The sequence below is a fragment of the Arvicanthis niloticus genome, chromosome 3 (assembly GCF_011762505.2).
Source record: "Arvicanthis niloticus isolate mArvNil1 chromosome 3, mArvNil1.pat.X, whole genome shotgun sequence".
NCBI classification, from domain to species: Eukaryota; Metazoa; Chordata; class Mammalia; order Rodentia; family Muridae; genus Arvicanthis; species Arvicanthis niloticus.
In genome coordinates this window covers 1709963-1735062 of record NC_047660.1, presented here as the reverse complement: position 1 = coordinate 1735062, position 25100 = coordinate 1709963, and the positions used below count along the sequence as shown (strand labels likewise).

At 40.3% G+C, this 25100-nt stretch overlaps 1 protein-coding gene across 3 annotated transcripts in view; it reads left to right on the top strand.

Annotated features, from left to right (window-relative positions):
• Pcca (propionyl-CoA carboxylase subunit alpha) overlaps positions 1-25100 on the top strand; it is a 300754-nt gene that overhangs the window by 201127 nt on the left and 74527 nt on the right. For all 3 annotated transcript variants that reach the window (XM_034498630.2, XM_076930527.1, XM_076930528.1), the window contains exons 20-21: positions 8332-8430; positions 24027-24080. In XM_034498630.2, the coding sequence (XP_034354521.1) occupies positions 8332-8430; positions 24027-24080 (153 nt within the window). The remainder of the gene's footprint in view (positions 1-8331; positions 8431-24026; positions 24081-25100) is intronic.

The window sequence follows — 25100 nt, the reverse complement described above, 5'->3', positions numbered from 1 at the left end:
TAGTGAGAAGCTAACAAAACAGAAGAGATGCTGATAGGAGTCAGATGAAATCATCGCCCAAACAGTGGAAGTGTTGATGCAAACAGCAAAGAGGAGCCAGGCATGGAGGTGCGTATCTGTGATTCCAGTACTGGGATGAGGAGTCACGCGGGTCAGAAACTCAAGGTTGGTCTCTCTACATGGTGAGGTGAGGTCATGAGACCCTGCTTCAAGTGGAGAAAAAAAACAAAGAAAACAGAGAGCCAAGAAAAGTTACTTTTGTTGTTGTTTCTAGGCAAGAGCTATATATCACTGAAAAATACACCAAAAATATTTTCTAAAGTATCAAAGAAAAATAGTTGTGTTTGAAATCAGAGAATACAAGTGAGGAAGGACTGTGGGAGGTAAGAAGGGTGGGTGGAAGCGCCACCACAGCGGTGCTCACTAGGCACTATGTGCGGTAAGTGCTACGCTAGGTGCTTTACACGAGAGGAAATGGAGGCAGGAGTGACTTTCAGACAAGCCACCTGACTCTTCCTACACCACAGAGAGATGCAGGGTTCCCATCCCATCTGATCCTCAGCTCCCATTGTTGCCCGTGTAAAAGCATGTCTATCTGGAGTTATTCTCTAGGCTAATATAATTTACAGTATGATCTTCAGAGCCTGACCTTATTACACCAATCCAAAATAAACTACTAACATAATTAAAACATGAGCAAGATAACAGAGTTTTTTTGAAACCATAAAACTGAAATTAAAGTTGTTACCGATCAATTAATGAGGCGATAATTAAACAGAAACTAGACAATCAAATTGGTGGTAGTGTATAGATCAGTGCCTAAAATTTCTTTTTCAGTTCACATCATTTGATGTATATTTAATTACATTTACAGCAATGCATATTTAATATAACCTTTTGTGACCGGTTGATGGAGCCTTACTCTCATATTTAATTCCTCTTGGTGGTTTTTGTCATATGTATAATTTTGAGGGAAGAGAAATCAGACTTTGTAAGGTGCTAGTGTAAAGGGCAAATACCAGAAATACTTGTCCTTTTGTTTTGTAAGATAGGCATCTCACTCTTCTATAGAAAGCCACCCAGGATTTTAGAGCATTTTAGAGAGCTATCTTAGTAAGTGGAAGAGCAGAATTGAAAAAAAACCTACTGTGCACTGGTTAGCTGGCCTAAGGTAGGCAAAAGTGCTTGCCGCACAGACCTGACTTTGTGCATTTGATCCCTGGAGTCCATGTAAAGAGTTGTGTTCAGTGGCATGCATCATAATCACAGCACTCCACTGACAAATTGGGAGATGGAGACAGGGGAGTCTCACAGAAGCTTTCAGATTAGCTAGCCTGGAGTTCTCAGCACAGCAGCAGAGACAAGAGACCTGCCTTCATGAGATAGAGGCCAGAACTGACTCCCAGGCAGTTGTCCTCCTGTCCTCTTGTCCAGTTGTCCTCTTGTGCATAAAAGCACTCACACATACGCCAGTCAATAAATATGATCAAAGAATTAAAAACATTTTTTGTTATCTTAAAGACATAGAACATGCTTTAATTAATATTGAAAGTTTAAGAACCATTTTAGTTCTAAAACAAAACTGTCATATTCCATTTAAATAAATGTTGGGGTAAGCAAATAACAAAATTATTAAACCTTTTAAATCATAGGCATATTATATTTTTACTGGCAGAATCTGAAAGAATACTAATGTTTTATATAATCCAGTAAAGTGTAGCAGTGCTAGGTGGGACTAAAGATTTAGTTTTAACTTGTATGTATATATGTACATTGTGTGCGCGCGCCTGTGTGCCAGTAGAAGAAGCCAGAAGAAGGGTTCTGGAGTTACAGGCTCTGGTGAGCCACCCCATGCAGGTACTAGGAACAGAACTTGGGTCTCTGTAAGAAAAACAAACCTTGACCCACTGAGCCACCTCTCCAGGTCTTGTCTCTGGCTTTACATACCATTCGTTGTCTTGTTTTTAATATAAGTTTATATGAATTCTCACAGGAATACCTAGAGTTAATTGCTTCTGTGAATTAATTTATATGATTCTTTAGTTTCCTTATCTGTGAGAAAGGAGAAGATGTGTTGGGTATAGTATTTTGATGGTTCTTTCCAGCCTGAGAATCAAATCTGCAAACAATTATCTCTTTTATTCATTTTCTGTGCAGTGTGATGATTTATAAGGTTCTTATGTCAGGTGTGACACACCTGGAATCCCAGCACCTAAGGAGCTAAGGTAGAAGGATCAAGACTTCTGGCCCAGCCTGGGCTATGTAGAAAAACCTTGTCAAAGAATAAACAATTAAAAAAAACAAAAATCAAAACAAACAAACAAATAAAACAGCAGAAAAAGCAAAGTATCCACCATGACAGTCTATTAAAGGGGCAGGAACTAGTTTTGCCTTTCTGTGAGGCAGTGAAGCAATAGATGGAGCACCTGCAGTCTTAGTTCAGCTTTACCTCTGCATAATATTAATTTCCTTAACATAGATTAACATGAAATTTAGAGAAGTAGGATTTACATGTGACAAATAAAACTACAGGGTAAACCAGAAGCATTTCTTACAGTCCACACCTTCCCGAAGTTTTATTATTTGTGGGGTGGGGCTGGGAAATTCTTTGTTTTTGAATTTTACATTCCTAGTGTTGAGTACACTTTTTAAAGGCTTAGCAGGTGCAGTTGCATCAGGAGCAACAGTGTTTTCACTGTGTCAGGTGATAATCCTGAGGAAGTACTTTGTATTGTTGCTTTTTAGTGATAATGTAAGTATTCTCATCAAATGCCATATAAATTTAGGGTGTGTGTTTTTCCCCTTATGATGACGTGGATAGGAAAACTGAATGTTCCAAATGGCTCACAGGAAATGTTTCACACCAGTGTTGCCTGTGCCACACTGCAGCTGTTTTTAGTGGAATGCAGACTTATAGGGAGGTGACTAAATGTGGAAAAATACCTTCTGGAAATGAAAAGAAATCATGCTTTTGGGTTGTTTTTGAAATGTCTTAAATATCCTTATTTTGAATAACTTTCAACTAAACCTCTCTATGATCATGCTGGGAGAAAGTTTTCAGAAAATAAAGCACAGGAGATGCATTTTACAGCCCACCCACCATAGCCAAGCTCTGATTGACCCAACTTTACAATGCCCTTGACTTCAAATTAGCATGCCATCTTTAGATGCTTACAGAATAGTAAGATACCTGCTGTCCTTATACACTCGGTTACATATTGTCAGGTGTTTTATCAGTGTGTGCACCCTACCCCCTTTGTTCATTCTCATGTTGGCATTACTGTGTCCCCTTTGTCTCAGGTTTGGAAATGACCATTTCATGTTTATATAAAAATTCCATGACTTTGCTGATGCTGAACCTGCTGGAGACACCAGAGAGCTATAGGGGAGAGGTGCGTCAGAGATCCAGATCTGGGTGGCAGTGGCAGCGAGCTGATGGCGAGAGTTTGGCTAAGTGTGGGAGATCCTCTACAGCTCTCCATTCCTAAAGCTTTTTCTTTTGCTCTGTCATCACTTCACCTTGTCTCCATCCTTTTCTCTGTAATTGATCCACCTTGTCTCCATCCTTTTCTCTGTAATCATTCCACCTTGTCTCCATCCTTTTCTCTATAATCGATCCACCTTGTCTCCACCATTTTCTCTGTAATTGCTCCACCTTGTCTCCATCCTTTTTGGTTAGTCTCTGTAACTTCTGCTAATAATCCCCCGATTCTTGTATATTGCTCTTTTCCAGCATATTCCAGAACCTTCTTGCCTGTAAGAAAACCATGTGGTAGTTTCCCCTCTCATAGTATGCACCCCAGAAATGGCTCTCACTATCTTTGTAAGTCCTTTCTTAGAACCTCTTCAGTCTGCCTCACTGCTTCCTCTTCCTCTGGGTGACCTTCAGATTCCCTCTGTACCCCCTCTCCTTGCAATAGAAGGCTAGTGACCATTGTGGGCTCTGGCCTTCTGCCTCCATGTGACTGTCAATATTTGCATGTTTCTTTTTATCCACAGATAGCCAGTTTGGTGTTCTGGTTTGTGATCATCATCATTTGATTATAGATACCCAAGAGGCCGTATCGAATTCTAAGGGCAGAGTCACTCCTTATCTGTGTCCTTTGTCTCATGTTGGCTGCTTCTTGCCACGGGGGTTTTTGTTTTGTTTACTTTTAAAAAATTGTATATGTATGTTATATGATGTGTGTATGTGCACCCACGTGTGTGTGTGTCTGTGTGTGAGAATATGGGTGTGTGTATATGCGCCCATACTTGTGTGTGTATGCCAGGGTGTACATGTAGAATGTGTGTTGGTTTCACCTTGTTTGAGACAGTCTCTTTGTTTTTCACTGCTGTGTATGGCCAGCTGGCTGACTCATGAGCCTCTGAGGATTCTCTTGTCTCCTATCTCCCACCATATTGTGACAACACTGGACCCCAGATAGTTGTTCTGTAACACATGACCAGCAAAGAATAGACAGAGACACCACTTCCCTTTCCACTAGGGAAAAGATCTCCCCCATCTCCCCAGTCGAGTCACTGACTAAGAAATAAGAGATTGTTGCTGCGTCTTATTACAAAGAAGCCATCTTTGTCCACTGACCATCAAGTCCCAGAGTTAAATGAACGAAGTCTGTGACATTGGAAGAAGTCACTGAATCAGCTACATATAACACTGTGTCCAGCTTTACTTGGGATCTGGGGATTTGAAATCAGGTCCTCACGCTTGTGCAACAAATGCTTTTCCAACTAAATTATCTTACGGTGTTAGGTTTCTGTGATACTTGGGTGCACATCTCAAACTCTAGCACATTTTCCTAACTCAGATTCATCTTTATGATCTTAGCTTAAAGGCCACTTTCTCAGAGAGATGCACCTTCCTGCTGAGAAGTAAAGAATATTGAGAAGTTTTAAATCACTGCTATCATTGGGGACTGGGGCTATATTTCAGAGTAATTCACTTGCCTAGCAACATGGTAATCAAACAAGCAAACAACAAATTATTTAACTTTAAAACTAGTTGTACAGTCCATGGCTGTCTCCCTAGCACCTGGGAAGCAGAGAGAGGAGAATTTGGTGTTCATGTCAAGCCTGGGCAACATTCAAGTCCCTGTCTTAGAAACATGCAAAACAGCAACAAAAAAAAAATACATATACCTATTTTTTTAAAGGAAGAATAGCACACTGTATATATTTTATGTATTTCTTTGAGAATATTTTTACTTTAGTACCTACAAAGATGGCTCATTTTTAGAAATTTCCTCCCACCTAAGTCCCTACATGAAGAGAATATAATTTTATGTTATACCTTAGGGAAACCTTGGCTGGGTATAAAATTAGTTATCTTGTTTCCTTTGATCTACTTGGAACAAATTACTCTGAAGCCTTCTGTGTTGATGTTGCTCTTGTTTAATTAGGATGACTTTTTTTTTTTCTTCACCATTCCTTGTTTTTTTGCCCAAGTATCGATGTAATTATCTCTTTGGGCATAGAATTCTGTTAAAATCATAAGCTTACAAATTCAACATTTTATTTATTTTGAAAAATTACTCTTGCTGAGTATAGTGTCACATGCCTCTAATCCCAGCTCTTGGAAGGCAGAAGCAGGCAAATCTCTAAATAGTGAACTACATAGTGAACTCTAAGCAACCACACAGTGAGATCCTATCTCAAAAACCAACAAGAAACAACAAAAAAGAAAAATTACTTTTTGTTTCTTTGGCTTTATATTTTTCCTTTGCTTTATAGGTCTTTTTGAAGATGATAATATGTATCTTTTGTATTGCCCTTCTTCCTTCTCCATGTCTATTTTCTTCATTATTGCTTTATATTAGTGGCTCCATGTCTTGGTGTTTCTTTTTAGTTACATTCTATTTTTGGTTGCTTCTTCATGTAGCTTTTATCTCTATAGTGTTATTTTTCTCTTCTTTTTTTTTTTTTTTTTAGTTCTACCAGCTTGCTTTTCATTTCCTTCTGTTGTTGTAGAATCTTTTCTTTGAACCTTTGTTTTTCTTCTTTGAGCTGGTTGTTTTTTTGTTTTTTTTTTTTTTTTGAGGGTCATGTTTCCTATGGTTGCTTTGAGTCTTTGGAGAGCTATTTATCTGAAGTCTTCCTGTGTTTCTTTGAGTAGTTGTTCTTGTGTTTTATGCTCCCAATGTATTTACCTTTTTCTCTTTTAAAATTTTCCTCAGTTATATCTCAAGATGCAGTATTGGCTGTTTTCTGATTACTAATTTTTTTTTTTTTTGTAATTGGGAAGGCTGGCTAGAAACAAAGGCTGCACTTTTCTACAAGCTATTCACCTATGGTCTCTACATCGGACCTTGGTTTCCTTTGTGGCCGGCTCTCTTCATATTGGTTGTTGTCACTGAACTGATAAAATGGTGGTCAGTTCAGTAAGGTTCTCAGTGTGGTAATGAGGAACTGTCCTGCCATATTTCATCTGCCTCTGTGATGATTCTGGAGTACTGGTGTGAACAGCATATAAGACATAATACCTGGAGTTCTTCTGCGCACTCTGCCCTGACTGCCCACTGAAGCAAACTGTGGTACTTTTGTTCCCCACTGGCTTTTTAACACAACTAGGTTTCACCCATATGATGACAGCATCAATAAAATCATTGTATCTTTTGTTCACTATGTGTGTCTTGGAGAAATTTGATTATCGATAGGGATCTAGAAAACCATGTGGTAGGTTCTGGCATATTCCCTTACTTAAGATTTGCAGATATACTCCATTTATTACTGATGGTGTGATATCTTCCTTGATTTAGAGGTAGCAAAATCACAAATTTTTGTTGATCTATTTTCTAGTGTATAAGGTAATGTCCCTTTGTTTCTCAGTCATGTGAGTCTTTCTTATAAGGCCTCCCTACTGTTAGTAGAGAGGAAAGAAGACAAACTTCTGTGTAAACTGCATTATGACTTTCTTCTGTACAAAGACACTTGTGTTTCAGGTTTCTTTCTCTGTCCCTAGACCCCATCAAAGTAGAGCATAGATGCATGTGTCAGGGGCGTTGGAACAGTGGTCAGAGCCATATTAAGATAATGATGGTGGGGTAGAGAAGCCTTCCACATCTTTGTGGCTTGGCTTTGGACCATTGGCTGTTGAGTAACAATTCCTGGTCTCGTTTGGGCTTTTCTGATGCTATGACTGCATTGGAAAGACTTCTACTGCTCATAGTACCTGCTGTGCACCTGTAGCCATGGAGTCTCCTGTGCTATGTCGTCCTCAGCCTGACTTAGACCTGGCTTATCATCTACTAAGACATGCTGAAAGTTCTAGATTCCTGTCATAAATCACTGGAGTCACATTTTTAGTCAGCAATGTCATGAAGCCTTCAACTTTCTTTGGCTGTGTCCTCAGATTGGATCCTTTTAGGGTAGCCAATACTTGACAAAAATGTTTTAACAAAGTCTTTGTTCACTGTCTTCACTCCTTATCTGTCCTCAAGGATTCAACAGAAAGGCAGTAGGACTCTGTCATCTAATTTTATAGAATAAGTGTGCAGTTTGGAGAGAGTTGACAGTAGGGATTGCTAGCAGCAATCCCTACACATATTGGTTCTGCTTTAGGCTTACTTTGTAACTTACATGAGTGTGTACAGACCTGAAAATATAATGCTATTTCCAGCCTGTCTCTTATACCAAAGTGTTAGGAAGCAACCTTTGGTGAGTGTTTTCAGTTAACCTTGATTTCTTTTTCCTGTTAACTACTTTTATGTCACTTACTTAGAAATTAAAATTTTCCCTCTAATTGTATCTCTGATTTGAATAATTATAGCTTTTTTGTTTTTGATGATTTGGTAAAAAATTATTTATGATTGGTGACTATATGCTAGAACTTTTCAAAGTTTGAATAGATTGGCTATTCAATACCAGAGAGTATTGCCTAATTAAAGTGTGTGTTTAATTAAGATAACAATGCTTAGTCCATCATTAAAATTAGCACTGAGAAAGTTCTTCCTTGGTCCTTGGAGAGGACATTATATGCAAGCCCTGTTGTGTGGGTTGCAAAGTGTCACTGGAATTTATATGCATTACTTGTCTAATTGCAGTAAATGTAGCATGTCCAGCTAGGTTTCGAGTTAGAAGGCTGTTTGTTACTTTCTGGAAATCGCTTGAAGCCTCAGTATCCAGAGGCAGCTGTTCACAGGTCCTTCACCTCTCCCCAGAGATGGCTGGGAAGACTCTGTTGTTGGACCCTGTCTTTCATGGCTGCAGCAGTAAACATGACAGGTTGTTTGGAAGCCATCTGTTAAAATGGCTGCTGCTTTGCATGCAGCAGTGAACTTGAGATCAGTTCTCTGTCTGTCTTCATAGTAACAGTCTTATTTTATGTCACAACAGGTGGAAGTTGATGGCTCGAAACTAAATGTGACCAGTACGTGGAACCTGGCGTCACCCTTATTGTCTGTCAACGTTGATGGCACTCAGAGGACTGTGCAGGTAAATGTTCACATGATTTACTTAGGAGGCCTCAGGTTTAAAATCCTTATCAGTCTCTGAGTGGCTAATACTGACATAAGGAAAAGCTGTATTTTATTATTCATTGTGCCCTTTCTGTGTTGAAAAGTTTTTTTTTCTCTTTATACCAGAGGATTTTGAGCTAAGTTCTAATTTTAGAGAATATTTTCTGTTTTTCAGAGAACTTCACAAAGCTATTGCATTATATTTTGTTGGAAATAATTACCAGATAAAAAAATCATGTTTGTCATTATAGGCTTTTAATTATAAAGCCTGGTTTGCATGGATTATCATCTTTTTGCAGTTGAAATTTTATAGTCTTCAGTTAGAAGAAGCATGACCATGCAGGTTGACTTTCTATAGCACATTCCCTAGGAAGTTAGAATCGTAATTTGAGAAGCACTTACCCCCACCCTCAATGGCTTCCTATGAGCAGGTGCCTTGGACCCAAGAGTGGATAGCATATTCTCTGCAATCCTTGACCTCCATTTAAAGTAGAAAATCATGGAGCTAAGCCTCCATGGGCACTTCATACTGAGGCCAGAGGCTCCTGGAAAACCAAACACTAAACAAAACCACAGGAAAATGTGGCTCTTACATATGAACAGGTGTTTCAGTAAGTATTAAAAATGAACACCAGTTCCTGCGCTAAGCCCAGCACCAGTGGGCCACATGGCACCAGAGCTCCAAAATCTCTCCACCCAGCTCACTAAGTTCCCACTGGTGGGTCACAACCACACCAGCTCCCATGTTTCAAATCTCCCATGGCCTCCCCTCCACTTCAAATTATCTCAATGCCCATATTTAGCTTGAAGAAGTTATGAAGAGTCGCTGCCCCAGTTCCCTGGACTTTAGGGCTGGAGGGGGTTACTATAGGTTGTCTTTCTAAGGAATGTAGAAATGGTCATGTTGCATGCTGCACAGTGCTCCCTGCACAGTGCTCACGCTGCATAGTGCTGCATGCTGCACAGTGCTCACCCTGCACAGTGCTCAAATTACACAGTGCTCACCTTGCACAGTGCTCACGCTGCACATGCTCATGCTGCACAGTGCTCACGCTGCACAGTACTCACCCTGCACAGTGCTCAGATTACACAGTGCTCACGCTGCACATGCTCACACTGCACAGTGCTCACACTGCACAGTACTCACCTTGCACAGTGCTCACCTTGCACAGTGCTCCTGCTGCACATGCTCACGCTGCACAGTGTTCACACTGCATGCTGCACAGTGCTCAGACTGCACAGAGCTCACCCTGCACAGAGCTCACCCTGCACAGAGCTCACCCTGCACAGAGCTCACCCTGCACAGAGCTCACCCTGCACAGCGCTCACCCTGCACAGCACTCACCCTGCACAGCGCTCACCCTGCACAGTGTTCACGCTACCATGGAGACTGGTTGAAGCTTAATGCATACAGTAAATGTTTTAAATTTCACAATGCTTATAATCTCATCATTTGTTTTTATCAATGAGAATTAATGAGACTCCTGAGAGTAACAGAGAGTATGTGACTTGCTTAAGGTCATCCTGCTAATAAGACATGGAAAGAGATTTAAACCAATATAATCTGGCTTTTTCATTCAAGAGCTTGAGTCAACTTTGTAACCCTACTGTGCTCTGCTTCTTGCTCTTTTCCCTGTTAGTTGCTCACATCACATTTTCCTGTTATCCATGCTTTAAATTAGTGCTGCTTTCACAGTACTGTGTGGGGAAGAATCATCTGGATGACTTGTTAAAGTCATGCTGTGGGTGCACCTACAAACTTGACTTCAGACTTCTTTACTTCATCTGTATTTCTAGTAGGCTCCTAAGGATGCTCGCCTGGGAGCCACATTTGAAGAGCTGCTTGACATGTGTGTCATCAGTAGTGAGCTGAAAGGAGTGAGGAGCCAACCCCTGCCCCTTTGCCACAGCCTTCTTACTTAGTACCATGGACCCTGCTCTGGCTTCAGGCCAATAGGGTTGATGGGAGTTTCCAGTAGAGAAGTGATGTCATCGGTAAACTTTATGGGCACAGTATTACTCCCTGTTTCCTTTAAAAACCAGGTGTATTTACTATGTACAGTCACTTGGCTAAGGGATGCCATGGGCAATCAACATCCTTCAGTTGATCAGAAGGAACTGTGCACAGTCGCATGGCTACAGAATGTCATAGGTGGTCATCATCCTCTGTTGATCTGAAAGTCTACTTTGATTTAAGTTTGAATCTGCTGTCTTGTCAATTCCTGGCACATGTGAAAGCTGACTGACTCTATGGGCAGAGGGCAGGTCAGCACAGGGATGTGGATTCTTCTTGGGTTCCGGAATTTCTGAAGTAAAGTCTGTCTGTCTTAGCTATACCTTATTCCTGAGATTCCCTTTCTCTCAAGTCTTCCCTCCAGTAACCATGGTCCTGAGGCAGCCTTCTTGTGTAGTTTATGGGGTCCAGTTTTGACCCCCCCCCCAAAATTAATAGAATCTACACTGTAAGACAGCAAGTCAGATAGAGCTCTGCAGATACGGGCCGCCATGGTTCCCAAGACAGTAAGGTAACAAAGGCTCAGAGGACCCAAGGATACATCTCCTGGGAGCAACTGTCTGCTGCTAATTGCTCTGGGGAGTACCCACGCTGTTTCAGGCCAGCAGAACCACCTGCTGATGGGCTTACACGGGGAGAACAGCAAATGGTCTGCCTCAGCTGTCCCTCTTCTCCTTTTCAGAGGCTTGTGCACACCGTGGCCTCTCTCTTACCCTCTGATGCTCATTACTCATTGTTTAGAGACATCTGCTTTGCGAGGCCTGACCTCTCCCATATGCACCTTGCTGCTGCCATAGCCTTTTCTTTTCTGACTTGAGGATCATATGCTCAGAAAGAACCTTAGTCACTGTTGATAAGCACCAGTGCAGAGATAGTGAGCAGTCTGTCTGAGAGGAGTGATTAAAAAAAAAACTGGGAATGCAAACATTGAAAACTATTGAGCAAAAATAAAGCTTGTCCCTCAGCGACTGTTTCAAAGAAATTTTTCTTACTCATCTGACATGTCTGTTTTCCACAAATATCCTCATTTGTGGGAGGCGAAATGACAGTGTTTGCAATTTATTTGCTTTCTCATGCTATGCATTTGCTAGTGTTTCCCCTTGATTTAGGTCTGTTGGTTTGATAATTATTAAAGAAATGCTAATGGAAGTCCTGTCATTCTCATGTATTTTGTGGAAAGATGCACTTAGAGATCTGTACTACCCAAAAAATGATGTTGTATTTAACAGAGATATGTATTATGTCACTATAATTTATTTTAAAGATTTGTTTATTTTATATTGTATCAGTATTTGCCTTTCCCTGTGTGTATATGTGCACCAGGTGCATATCTGATGCACACAGAGACCAGAAGGAGCCTACTATTTCCCTGAAACTAGAATTACTATTATGAGCTGCCATGTAGGTACTGGGAACTAAAACTGGTCCTCTGCAAGAATAGCAACTTTTCTTCGCCGCTGAGCCATCTCTCCAGCCTCCACAGTTTTAAAATTACAATAAAATTTATTGAAGTAAAAATAAAATTGGAATTTTAATTCCTCAGTCAGTTAGAGAAGCCCCATGTGGCTACTCTGACTGTTGGTTGAGACAGTTTTCTACTTAAACCCTTTATAAGCCAGAGAGTGTTTCAGATTAAAATCATACAGGACGTTTTGTTTTCTTTGATTTTGGTTATGTTTGTTTGTTTTTTTCAGTTTCCCCTCCATGTATTAATTATGGTTTTAATATTTACCATTTAAAAATTAATTGCATTAACGGGTTGGTAAAGTGCTTGCAATGACGTGAGTCATTGAATGATGACCTGAGTTCTGTTCCCAGCAGTCATGGAAAAAGCCAGTCATGGAAGAGCATGCTTGTTATCCTAGCACTGGGGAGTCGGGGGTGTGTGGGGGGGGAGGATTCCTGTACTTGATGGTCAGCCAGCCTAGCCTAATGGACAAGCTTCAAGTCAGTTAGAAGCCCTGTCTCACAAAACAAGGTAAAGGGTATCTGAGGAAGAATACTCAAGGTCCATCTCTGGTCTCCACATGCAAGCAACACGTGAATGTGTACATGAATACACAGGTATGACTTATGAACATGCTAATGCCACACTGCTTCCTGCATATACACTGAATACACAGGTATGACCTATGAACATGTGATTGCCACACTGCCTCCTGCATATACAGACAAATTCATTGGAATAATAGAATTAATGAAGAATGAATACATGAGCTAGGTTCATTTTAAAGCAAAAGATGGACTTCCCCTCTAGTTAATCTATTTTTCCAGTTTTAAGTTTAACAATAATCAGCGCTCTTTCTACAAGATGAAATGATTTCCTGTGTGTAGCCCTTGATTGAAGTGGTAAAGAAAATGGGAGATGTGCTGTGATCTCTCTGAGTTCACTCTCGGTGTCCTTCATGTGTGCTAGAACCTCTGCAGGGTGGTGCATGCTGAATTAACGAATTTTTTATTGTCATTATCAGTGTTATTGCTATGCCTGAGTTCCCTTCCTGTGAAGCAGTTCTTTTGTAACCTTGAAAGAGGCTCTTTAATTTTACTTTGACTGACTCAAGAACTTGTCCGTTTCTTATAGTGTAATTTGTCTGCTGCATTTGCTGTGTTTCTTGTTAGCATTTCACAGAGTAGATTTTCATTTTGTACAGTCACGTTGTCAGACATTCTCAGGCAGAGCCAGCTGACTGCTCCTGGCCTTCTTCTTTGTGTGGTGTTTCTTCTGCCCACCTGCTCACAGCAGGCTGTCTTCAGGCCTGGAAAGTAGCTAACCACTTTTGAAAGTATCTGAAGATCCAGCTAAGGTCTAACCGTGCTACATTGTGTGGCTGGGAGCTATTCACAATGTGCTTTTGAAGACTGGTTTTTCCTTTTCTTATTCTTGCTGAAATATTTTCAAGAGAAAATAAATTTATTATAAGTAATTGTAAAGAGCAGTTTGCAGCATTCCTGCATTCTGTGTTGAATAGGCCATTGATATGCAACTAAGTGGAACTAATTTTCCATGTTAAAGCAGATAAATTTGCAACAGCATCACACAAATCCCGAGAATTTACTGCAGAATAGCAGGTTAAATGTACTGCTTGTGAACTGATTGGAGTATCAGATAGATAACATGATAAGGTGAACCAAGGTAATGTAGAATGTCACCCACGGATAGAATGTGAAGGAAGACCAGTTATGCTACAGTGTATACTGACTACTGTATTATCTACAAGTGTATATCTATACAGAATTAAATGAGTTTTTGAAACTTCAACTGCACCTTCCTGTTTTTAACTCAAAATTTTTTTAAGGTTTTCCACTTTAGAAAGATGAAAATAAATGTTTTGTCAATATTTTGAATAAAAATGTCCCTCATAAGATATGAAAACAGGCTTTAGTTTGAATCCAGGTTTCTGTGTATTTGTGCTGAAGTTAATATGAACATGCGGGCATGTGTGTGCGTGTGCACGTGTATGTGTGTGTGCGCGTGTGTGCATGTGTGCGCATGTGTATGCGTGTGCGTGAATGCGTGCCTGTATGTGTGTGTGAGTGCACGTGCACGTGTGTGTGTGTACATGTGTGTGTGCATGCGCATGCATGTGTACATGTGTGCGTGTGCACATGTGTGCGTGCGTGTGTCTGTGAATGTGTATGTACATGCTGGGGATTGAACACTATCACTGAGCTTTATTCCCAGTCCCTAAAATTAATTTTTAATTGGAAACTTAAATGATGGGGTTCACCGTTTTGCTTATATTTGCAAGCACGTGCACAGAAAAGAATCTGCTTCATAACATGTTTTCAGTCTTAAAATAAATGTTTTCCCTGTTTTTAAGATGTTTCTCCTCACCCCCACCCCTCTTAGAAGTAATTAGCTGTTATTTTGTACTGTACGCGTGTGATTACTCCAGAATCACCAAATGTAATGTGAACCCGTGTATTTAGTTGTGTCAGATATATAAATATATAACAGAATAAGCAAGGGTTAGTGTTTTTTTCTTAAAGAAGTAGGAAATGAAAGAGTAATTATTAACCATCTCCTTTTCACTTTCCTGAAAACATCAATTACGGTTACACATCTTAGGAACAAGCTTCCCAGCAGAACAGAAATAACCGCTTTCACTATGTTTCAAAAAATTTAATCACAGTTTAACAGCTGGGATGTATGCATGACTATAATTTAAGGCATTAACTCCAAGGCAGGGCTACCTGCCTTTGGACAGCAGTCCCCGGAGCCAAGTGCGTCTTGGTCTTAGCAACGGGTTTTATAATTTGGAGATGTTCATTAATTTAACAGAACAGGAAAATAGCTTTCTGAATCCCCTCCTCTCCACAGGCACACATCTTTTCCTTTACTGTTAACTAGAAAATTACATTTTAGTAGCTGAGAGAGGAAGAGAATTTTGAAGGGTATAGGCAGCAATCGTGTAGGCAGCAAAGAGTAGCTGCATTGAAGACTACTAAGACAAACCATGTAGCCTTACAAAAAACATTGTCAAATTGGAAATCAGTGGGGGACAAAGAAATCCACCACCATGCTCACCACCATGCTCACCACCAAGCTCACTTCCATCCTCATCTCCATCCTCACCTCCATCCTCATCTCCATCCTCACCTCCATCCTCACCTTTATCCTCTCCATCCTTACCTCCATCCTCACCTCCACCCTCACCTCCACCCTCTCCATCCTCTCCATCCTCACCTCCATCCTCACCTTTATGGAATGGGCCACCACTGCCCAACTATGAACTGTTATTTTTAATATCTAAATTTATTTTCGTTTAACTGACAGATAATGATTGACTGTGTCTCAGGGCACTTTGTGCTGTCCCAGCACATGTCAGTTGTGTAATGATCATCCAGGACAGTTCAGCTTAGGCAGCTTCTCCCACAGTTGTCATTTCTTTCAGAGAGCATTCTAAGAGAACTTGTGAAACTTGTTTCCTTAGCAGAAGAGGTGAGGAAAGGCCGTACTGTAAACCCACTGCCTGCTGTAACCAGCCTCCATCGAAGCTTCCACTGAGATGTGGGATTGTGACTGAAATGAATTCCCAAGAGTAGCTCAGGAGGCTCCCAGTGAGTACTGCAGTGCAGCCACACCTGTCCAATGCTGGTGTGGGCAACACCTGTCTCTGAATGGCCTTCTCAGAGATAAAATGCTCAAACTTCAGTGTACATGAAATATTTATTAAGACTTAGTAAAGTAGGCATGGTGGCCCATGCCTTTAATCCCAGCACTTGAAAGGCAGATCTCTGAGTTTGAGGCCAGTCTGGTCTACAGAGTGAGTTCTAGGACAGCCAGGGCTACACAGAGAAACCCTGTCTTAAAAACAAAAGACTTTAGTGAAAGATGGATCTTAACAAATGAAGATTGCCATGTGATTTTGACAAAGAACAATTTATGAATCAATTCAAACTGTCCTTTAAAATATTTCATTCTCAGTGTGACACCTGATATAACGAACACAACTCAGGGCAGGCCTCATGCCCAGGAGTAGTGAGCCAACACAAACTGGACTTAATGCTTTTGGGGTGGGGGTGGGGTGGGGGATGGATAGAAAGAGGGGAAGGGAGGGGAGAGAGGAAGGAATGAGAATAAGGATGAGGCTGGGTTGGTAGCAAAATGGGGAAGGATCTGGGGGAGTTGTGAAATGACAGAATGCATTGTATGAAGTCTCAACAAAGTAATAATATTACTTAAAAATCTATTACTGACAATGGTAAACCAGCAATAACAATTGTATTTGGTTATTATATTTTAAATTTGCCCCCAAACGGAAGTTCTTTGCTTAAAAAAATTGTTTTCTCTCTTATTCTCGAAGTAGTTTTATAATGTCCTCATTGCTGCCCATGGTCTCATGGGGCCCAAAATGTTAACTCCATGGCTTAATACAGAAAAGTTACTAAAGTTACTTAGTACAGAAAAGTTACCAAGATGATAGCAGTAGAGACAAGTACTGGATGTGAAGGAAATCAAAGGGTTAAGGGTGAGTGGTGAGTGTTGATTTGTTTTTACTTAGATGTAGGGGAGCTATGGAGGATCAGGTCTGCAGAAGGATCTGCTGATCAAGCATTCCATCTGGACAATCCATGTTCGAGAGGTGCTTCAGGTGTGTAAGGGTTAGTATCACATGAGCAACTGACCATGTATCCTGGAGTGGAGCTGAAAACTGAAATTTAGAAGCCAAGAAAAGTAGAGTGGGTCTGTCACATGCAAAGCATAAAGGGGCTGATTGTGGTGCTCATGCCAACAATCCCAGCACCTACAGGCTGAGGCAGGAGGATGTCTGGATTCAAGGGCAGCCTGGCCTATAGAGTGAGATGTTGTTTAAATTTTTTAAAAGGGAAAGGAAAATAGGCCCTTTATCTTAGTCAGACTCTATGATTAACTTGGGACAGGCTGAAAACTTTGAATTCTAAAGAAGAAATGCAGAGGTAGAGAAGGCTCAGATGTTGTCTCTGCATTATTTACTGCCTGTTTCACCAAGGAGGTTGGAATTTTCTTTGGGAGGTGGTAGAAGTGTTGATTATGGTGTGTTGTGTGTGTGTGTGTTTTTTTGTTTGTTTGTTTTTTTGTTTTTTTTGCGATCACATACAACCATCAGAAGACACTGAGTTTCAGGCTCTGTGTGGAATGTATTGTGCATAGGTCCTACTCTTACAAAATTAAATCTTAAAGACATTACACGGGTTTATTGTATAAGCATGTGTGTGTGCCATGGTGTTGGGGACAATTCTTGGAAATCTGTTTCTGTTTTTACATCCTAGGGATCAAACACAGGTCATCAGGTAAGATGTTTTTACCCAATGAACCATCTCATGGGCCCATAAGGTTACATTTTAAAGTAGGATTTAAGTTGGAAAAGGGAAAGAAGCATAGATCTGGATGGAACCCGCAGGGCAAGAATGTGGGTAAATGTATAGACATGAAGCCAGTAGGCAACACCAAGAAAACTCTAGGGAAATGGGAGAAAGCCCAAGAACCTGAGGTGGCCTTGAGGCTGGTCGACGATGCTTTGGGTATGGTATTCAACTCCTCTTTAGAGTCTTGATTAATAAGGTGTAGACAAAATAGATCTAAGATGTAGGAAGATACAAATTGTAGATGACCTCACCGTGTGCTGAGGCAGTAGTGGTTATGCCTCTTTGCTCATAATTCTGTTTTTTTGTTTGCTTTGGTTTGGCCTTACTTCTGAATAACTATTTCTTATATTTTAAAGTATTTCTTGAGTTTTGTCTTCTTTTTAGGAGATAGTATCTTTAATTTTTGGATTATGATTTTCATCTATTTGGCATTTTTTGTCATGGTATCATTTTTTGTGTGATTATTTTTCTGTGCTTTCTACTTTTTTGTGTAAGTGTATATGGATTTGGGGTATGACACTTTTCTGTTGTTTATTTTTCCTTGAAATTAATCTCTTTGTTGTCTGTTTTTGACATTTAGAAGTGATACATTTTTTTCCCTTGGCTCTTTCTGACACAGAGTAGTAGGAAAGAAAATGTACGCATAGCTGGGAAAATCCCTCCTCTAATGATACCAGGATGCATGGACTCTTTCCTTCCCTCCATCCCCCCACTCTTAAGCCAGTATACTGATTATTACTTACTCACCCTCTCCAGTGTTCTCATTTCTCCATTCTTAATTTTTTGATGGCTATACTGCTAAGTTCAGTGGCCAGACTTCTACTTTGGAACAACCTATGGTTCAGGGCTGTGTTGTTCACTTTTGTCTTTCATAACCCGAACACCCAAAACATTCTTGTCAACTGACATTGCGTTTCCATGTCTACACCATTGTCTTGTATGTTGTTGCCAGTAAGGAGAAAGCACAAGACACATGTTCCCCATGTAAGGAATAGTCATGTCAGTGTGGCCACATCCCATGCAGAAGGAGCATGCACTTTTAAGTGTTCTCCTCTTTGGCTCCCTTGCCTCCACAGATGAAGATCATCTTTCAAAGTTGCAAATCAAAGACAGTTGTCCCTCTTCATTCTGTGTATCTTCAACTGCAGACCATCAGCCATTCTCAAGCAGAGCTGTGTAGGAAGTTTAGGAGGTTTATAGAGCTGAGACTGTGGCTCAGGGAGAGTGCACGGCCTGGATGCATAGGCTACAGTTTCTGTCCCCAGCACAGCAACAGAACACATGAGCTGTAACCCGGCTCTCCAAGTCATTCCAGCTCTCTGTACTGGCCACCTTCATCTTTCAACTCTCCCTGTTTTTGGTCACACTGAACTACCTGCCCTTCCTCCAACTTTCCATGCTTGCTCCTCACTGGAAATTCATATAAACTTTCCCATCAGCACAAAAGTGGGCTTTTTTTTTGTTTTGTTTTGTTTTTTTTACTTCCTCTGCAACGTTCTGGCTAAATGGTTTTAATGACTTATTTTTAGGAAGGGGCTCACTGCCCCACACAAGAGTTTGAGCTCCAGCAAGAATTATAAAAGGCACAGCAGTGCCAAGAGGCTGAGACAGGAGGATTGCTGGTCAGTCACTACAGTTGAATAGGTGATCCCAAGATCAGTGAGAGACCTTGTTACATAAATCAGGGTAGATCAACTGAGAAAGCCACCAAGTCTTCTGACCTCCACACATGTGCACACTTGTCATGGAAGCATGACACAAAATGGCCTTCTTTATACATGGTAAATTGTCGTCAGTTGTAAGTGCTTCAAATATGCATGTACATTATGAAATGACTAAACCAACCTAATTAAGATATGCATTACCTCAGTTTCCCATCTCTTTGTGATAGAGACACTTAATATCTATTCCCTTAGCCATCTTGAGTGACTCGTTGCATGGGTTGATATAGTATGGGTTTCTTGAAGCTGATCCACTGAGCTAACACTTTTCACCCTTTAACTAATCAATCACTCTTCACCAGTCACCTCTCTGCTTCTAGGAGGTCAGCTTTTCAGACTTACGTGAATTTTTCCTTTGATGAGTATGAAGTGTCCTTCTCCATGTCTTTTGATTAATTTTGGTTAGAAGTCTATTTTATTAGATATTGAAATGGCTACTCCAGCCTACTTCTTGGGTCTGTTTGCTTGGAAAATCTTTTTCCAGCCCTTTATTCTTGATGTTGAGGCATGTTTCTTGCATGCAGCAAAATGATGGCTTCTATATTTGCACCCATTCTGATAGTTTGTGTCTTTTTATTGGGGAATTGAGAAAATTGATGTTGAGAGATATTAAAGACCAGTGATTGCTCATTCCTGTTATTTTGATGGTTGTAGTGGTGGTATATATGTGTATGTCTGTGTGTTTGTGTGTGTATGTGTGAGAGTGTGTAGAATATGTTCTATGGGGGTGTGGTCAGTTATGGGGGAAGGGGATGTCTCAGCAGGCCCATGCTGAGGTATCTCTTTTCCCTGAGGGACCATCCACACGAAGGTATAGTATAGAAGAGAGTTTATTCAGCGCATGGGGAAGGGAGTTAAAAGGGTAGAAGAGACAGAGAGGTAGAGAGAGGGAGAGAGTAGAGAAGTAGGGGGTAGTCATGACCATGTGGAGAGAGGAGCAAAAGGCAAGAGAGCAGGAGATCAAGAGAGAGAAGAGGGGGCAAGCAGCCCCTTTTGTAGTGGTCCAGGCCTACCTGGCTGTTGCTAGGTAACTGTGGGGTGGAGTTTAGACAGAATGCTAACAGCAGTGGTATGCTGTTTTGTTATATGTGTAATTTGAAATTGGGTACTGTGTTGGCTCCAGCAACTTCCATTTTCCTCAGGAGCTGGCTGTAGAGTCTTAAAGTCTTTATTTACATAAGAATTTTAAGAGTTTTTTTCTGTTTTTCTACTATAATTTTACTTACTAAATTTTACTTTCCTCTGCCAACGGTTTTCCAGTAGTCAGCTTTTTTCTTCTCCTTTTCCTTTCCTTTTCTTTTTTCTACCCATGGCTCTGGGTTTGGCCTCTTATCATGATTGTGGTTCTTCTGCCTTTCTGTCTTTATTGATGTCAAGATAGAGTTCCTTCACCTTGTCTTTTATTCTTGGTAACTTTTTTCTTCTGCTTTCTCTAGTCCACTGGTGATGCTTTCGGTACATTTACTTGATTAGTTCAGTTTTTAATACAGTTTTCCCATGTCTGACATCCTACTTTTTTTTTTCAGAATTTTAATTTTTTTGATGAGTTTGTCGTTTGTGCTGCTGACTTTCTTACACAGGCCCTAAGCCGAATTCCTAACTTCATTAAACTGCTTGTTTGAGGTTTGTTTTGTTTTTAGATCATTGATCGATGCTCAATCTAGACTTTACATTTGTTGTCTAGTATTCCTGTCATCTCAGTGTCCTTGGATCTGGTTGCTGCTATCATGCTACTTCGAGGAGTCACATTAACGTACCTTTTCACACCTGCGTCTGGGCTGGGATTTACTCATCTATTCGGGTAGAGCTCTCTTTTGGTTTTATTTCAAGTTTTTAGTGATCAACCTTCTCTTGACAGCACAATCCTGATATTACTCAAAGAGGAGAGAACAAGCTGCTGTGCAGCAGCTGTACAGCAACACCAAACTTAACGAGATAGTGAATACACTTAACATCATTAAAGCCAATTAATATATGTCCTTGGCCAAGGAAAAGCTGTCAGGCTGCAGAGATGACTCAGATGGTAAAGGGCCATACAAGCATGAGGGAGGACCTGAGTTCATATCCCAAGTGCCCACATAAAAGCCAGACACATGAGAGTGGTAGGCATCACACTGTGATGGGGCTGGGGGCAAACCACTGAGTTCCAGGTTCAGGGAGAGACCTTGTCTCAAAGTAAAAGGTGAGAGAGACTGAGGAAGACACCTGATTCCACCCTCTGGCTCCACACATGCCACAAACACACATATCATACATACACAGAAACCAGTAGCATTATATAACAGGAGATATAAAATTTTAAACAGAGGAAAAAGTAATTATAGTGAATGAAATTAAGGAGGCATTAGGAACAAGGACAAAAATAAAAGAAAGGGTTAAAGAAAAGACATGCAAAGAATGGGCAGGATGTTACAGAGGATAGGAGGGAGCTCCAGATAAAGTTTTAATTAAGTAATAAAGAAAAATCCACAAATACTTTAACTTAATACAATTATAACTATAAGCAATTTACAGTTGCTTAAAATTAAGTCAAAAATTAACTAAAATATAGTAAAAAAATTTTTTTAAAGGAAAATGTTTTAGAAAATAACAAAGTATCATAGTAGCCGCCTTGGTACTGGAAGGTGCAAGGTGAAAGGGAGACCAGCTGGTATTCCAGTGTCTTGTGTTTCTTTTCATTTACATGTTACTGAGCCTGGGCCACTCCACTTACCCTTCAGGGCTGCATTCACTTCAGGGGCTTCCCTTCTTTGCACACCTAGAGCTACTGCTGGGCACAAAGCTTTGCAGCCGGGTTCTGGCTCCACTATGTTCAGATCCAGTGCATACTCTGATGGCCACTCAGGGCTTAAATTTCATTATTTTCAGTGAATTCCCACCCCTGGTGGAGGGGGAAAAGGCTTTGTAAGAGGCCACTGGTTGAGCTTCATTTTCAGACTCGCCCACATCAAACCGCAAGATCAGACATGGGCTCTGGAGTCCAGTCAGCCTAAGCACTGGCTTAGGGAGGAGCCCCTGCTGGATCCAGGATTGGTTTCCTATAAACACAGTATATGCTTTTACTCTTGTCCTGCCCTCTTCTTCATGATTCTCATGTTCTTCCTTTCTGCTTCTTGTTACCCTGACTCAGAGTCACACACAGGTGTCTTCTAATATGCTTTACTTTCTAGAGTATTCTTCTAAGCCTTATTCTGAACATACTATTTGATTCTTATCATTTTTATTAATATATATTATATATACATATATGTATATATGTATGTATGTATATGAAGAGTACCCCCCCCCATCTGTGAAGCAAGAATTAAACTGCTCCTTTGGAGTGCTGGAGTTTTGGATTAGGGGTACTTAATCAATATAGACTGCAGATATTCTAGAGTCCAAGAAAATCTGAGCCCTTTCTTATCCCAAGAACTTTGTAAGGTCACTCACCTAGTATAATATTTTCCATGTATCCAAAGTTTTTAAATGGCTTTCTGAATGCACCAAAAGTTGTGTCACAAACCTTTTTTTTTTTTAACTTGGCATTTCTTAATTCTGTGAACTGCACTGCACTTTGTTGATTGTTTTGTAGCTTCACTTTCCTACTTAACCAATACTTCCCTCCTTAGTATAAATCCTTAGGAAAAAATTACTGAGCCAAAATGACATGAATTAAGGTATGCCTCCTGCGTACCTCTCTGTCCTGAGCCTGCTAGTAAGATCGATTTGGTGTCAAGCCACTGGCAGGTGGGATCTCCCACCGTGAAGGAGTCAAGAGCCGTTGGAACTCTAGAGGGTCTTCCTAGTTTCCATCACCCTACTGATTCTTGTTGATGAATCTCTGCTTGTGGAAAGGGACTAAAAAGTATAGTGGAAGCCACTGATATTCTGTAGTGGGTAGTGTGGATTGTTGACTTTAATCCCAGCATTCAGGAGGCATAATCAGGTGGATCTCAGTGAGTTCCAGGATAGCCTGGGCTACACAGAGAAACCCTGTCTCAAACAAAAATCAAATCAACCAAACAAAAAAAAAAACTAAATAAAAACCAGTCTGTCTGTGAGGTTGCTTCCTGTTAGAAGAGATGGAAAACAACTTGAGTGGCCAGTGCCATCCCACAGCTGGAGTCTTGTTCTTCTGCCACCATGGACAAGAGGTGCCCTGTCTGTGCCACCATGATAAACTGAGCCCAAACAAATCTTTCCTCAAGTTGCTTCTCACCAGGTGTTCGTTTATAGCAGCAAGAAAAGTAACTAATGAGCCATTCATTCTCCAGGGCTTCATCTGCCAACCTTCAAACCGCCAGGGTTTCCTCTCAACTTCCTCAATGTACTCACGAGTTTTCTCGCTAAGGGGACTTGAAGGAACAAGTTAGGATTAAGCAGACAGCGTTGTGTTGAGGATGCTGAAGACTATGCAACACTTCCAGTACATGGTTTAGTGTCCATTTTCCAGGACTAGTTCTCTTAACTAAAGTTACAATGAGTAAAACAGTAATGATTTATTTGCTTTGAGAATGTACTGATACATATTTAGTATGGGCCAATTTGACTTTTCCTTTTTATTGCTCTTTCAAAAGAATTGCATTGTTCTTATTGTTACTAATTTATTATTATTATTATTATTATTATTATTATTATTATTATTATTATTATTGTGTTTATGATGTGAGTACAGGCACACATGTGCCATAGTACGTGTGTAAAGGTCAAATTACAACTTTTGGGGGTTGGTTCTGCCATAGTGTGTACCCAAGATCAGACTCAGGCGGTAGGCATGGGTGGCAAGTGCTTTACCTGCTGCATCACTTCACTGATCTTGTCATTGGTCTCTTAAAGAACAGTGCCTTTGATGCTTCACTCCTTGCTCAGTACGGGGTGTGGATGTACTGTCTTTTATTCACTAATTCACTGCTTGGTGGGCACTGCAATTTTTGTTTAATGAGTATGAACTTTCTGTACATTTTACCCTATGAATGCAATTTCATTTTACACTGTTTTCTCTTTTAGTGTCTTTCTCGAGAAGCAGGTGGAAACATGAGCATCCAGTTTCTTGGCACAGTGGTAAGTACGAAAAAGTACTGTCTGTCCTCTTACTCCGAGAGAGGGTGTTTGGCTTTCTCTCATGTTTCTGCTGCTTTCATTGTGGTTTTATTTTGCTATCAAATTGAGATATCTCTGTGTGAGAAGCAGGACATGTGAGAAAAGTTTCTGTATTGAAAATATTCCTGTTGCATCTTCTCAGAGAGGAACTGCTTCTCTAGTTTCAGTTTGTTGAATATTTGTACTTCGGTTCCAATTGCTGATTTTTCTCTCGGTATTCTTAAAAATAAGACATGATATAAAAACAATAAACTTGACTTTCCCCCTCAGTTTGCTTTCTATTTTTTTCTATTGAGTTCTTCACATCTACTTTTCTAATGACATTGGATCATAATTTTATATCTTCATTATTCTCATGTAAATCCTGTTATTTTACATATTGTTATATGCCACTCAAAAGTTGCATTTTGCCTTTTAATTAATTTCTGTGTATGGATGGGTTATTTTTCTAATCTTAAACTACCACTTGGATGTGACTTATTTGTTGCTTGGGTATTTTGTCTGCATGTATATCTGTTCACCACATGTATACCTGGTGCTAGTGGAGGCCACGGGATTCCCTGGAGTTCCAAATGGTTGTGCACCACGTGGGTGCTGGGATTGAACTCAGGCAGCCCTGTATAAGCCTCCTCTTAATGGAGCCATGTTTAACATTCTAATGAGTTGAGGAGATGTGTTTTATTTAACCATGAATCTCAGTTGTAAGCTCCTTAAATTGCTTCTACTTTTTTTTTTTTTTTTTGCCATTATACACAAGCTTTGCTTTTTGGATTTTAAAAATTATTTTAAAGCACATCTATGGTATTTTTAAGTTTATAAGCGATATCACCTCATAAGCTGACTCAAAGCTGTTAATAACTAAGTAATTTGTTACAAGTTTTAGTTATTTTCTAGGTTTTAGGACACCACCCACTGTGTGATGGAGTTTTGTACTCTGAATAATAACAGTTTTGATTGTCTAAATAATTTAACTTTTCCCTC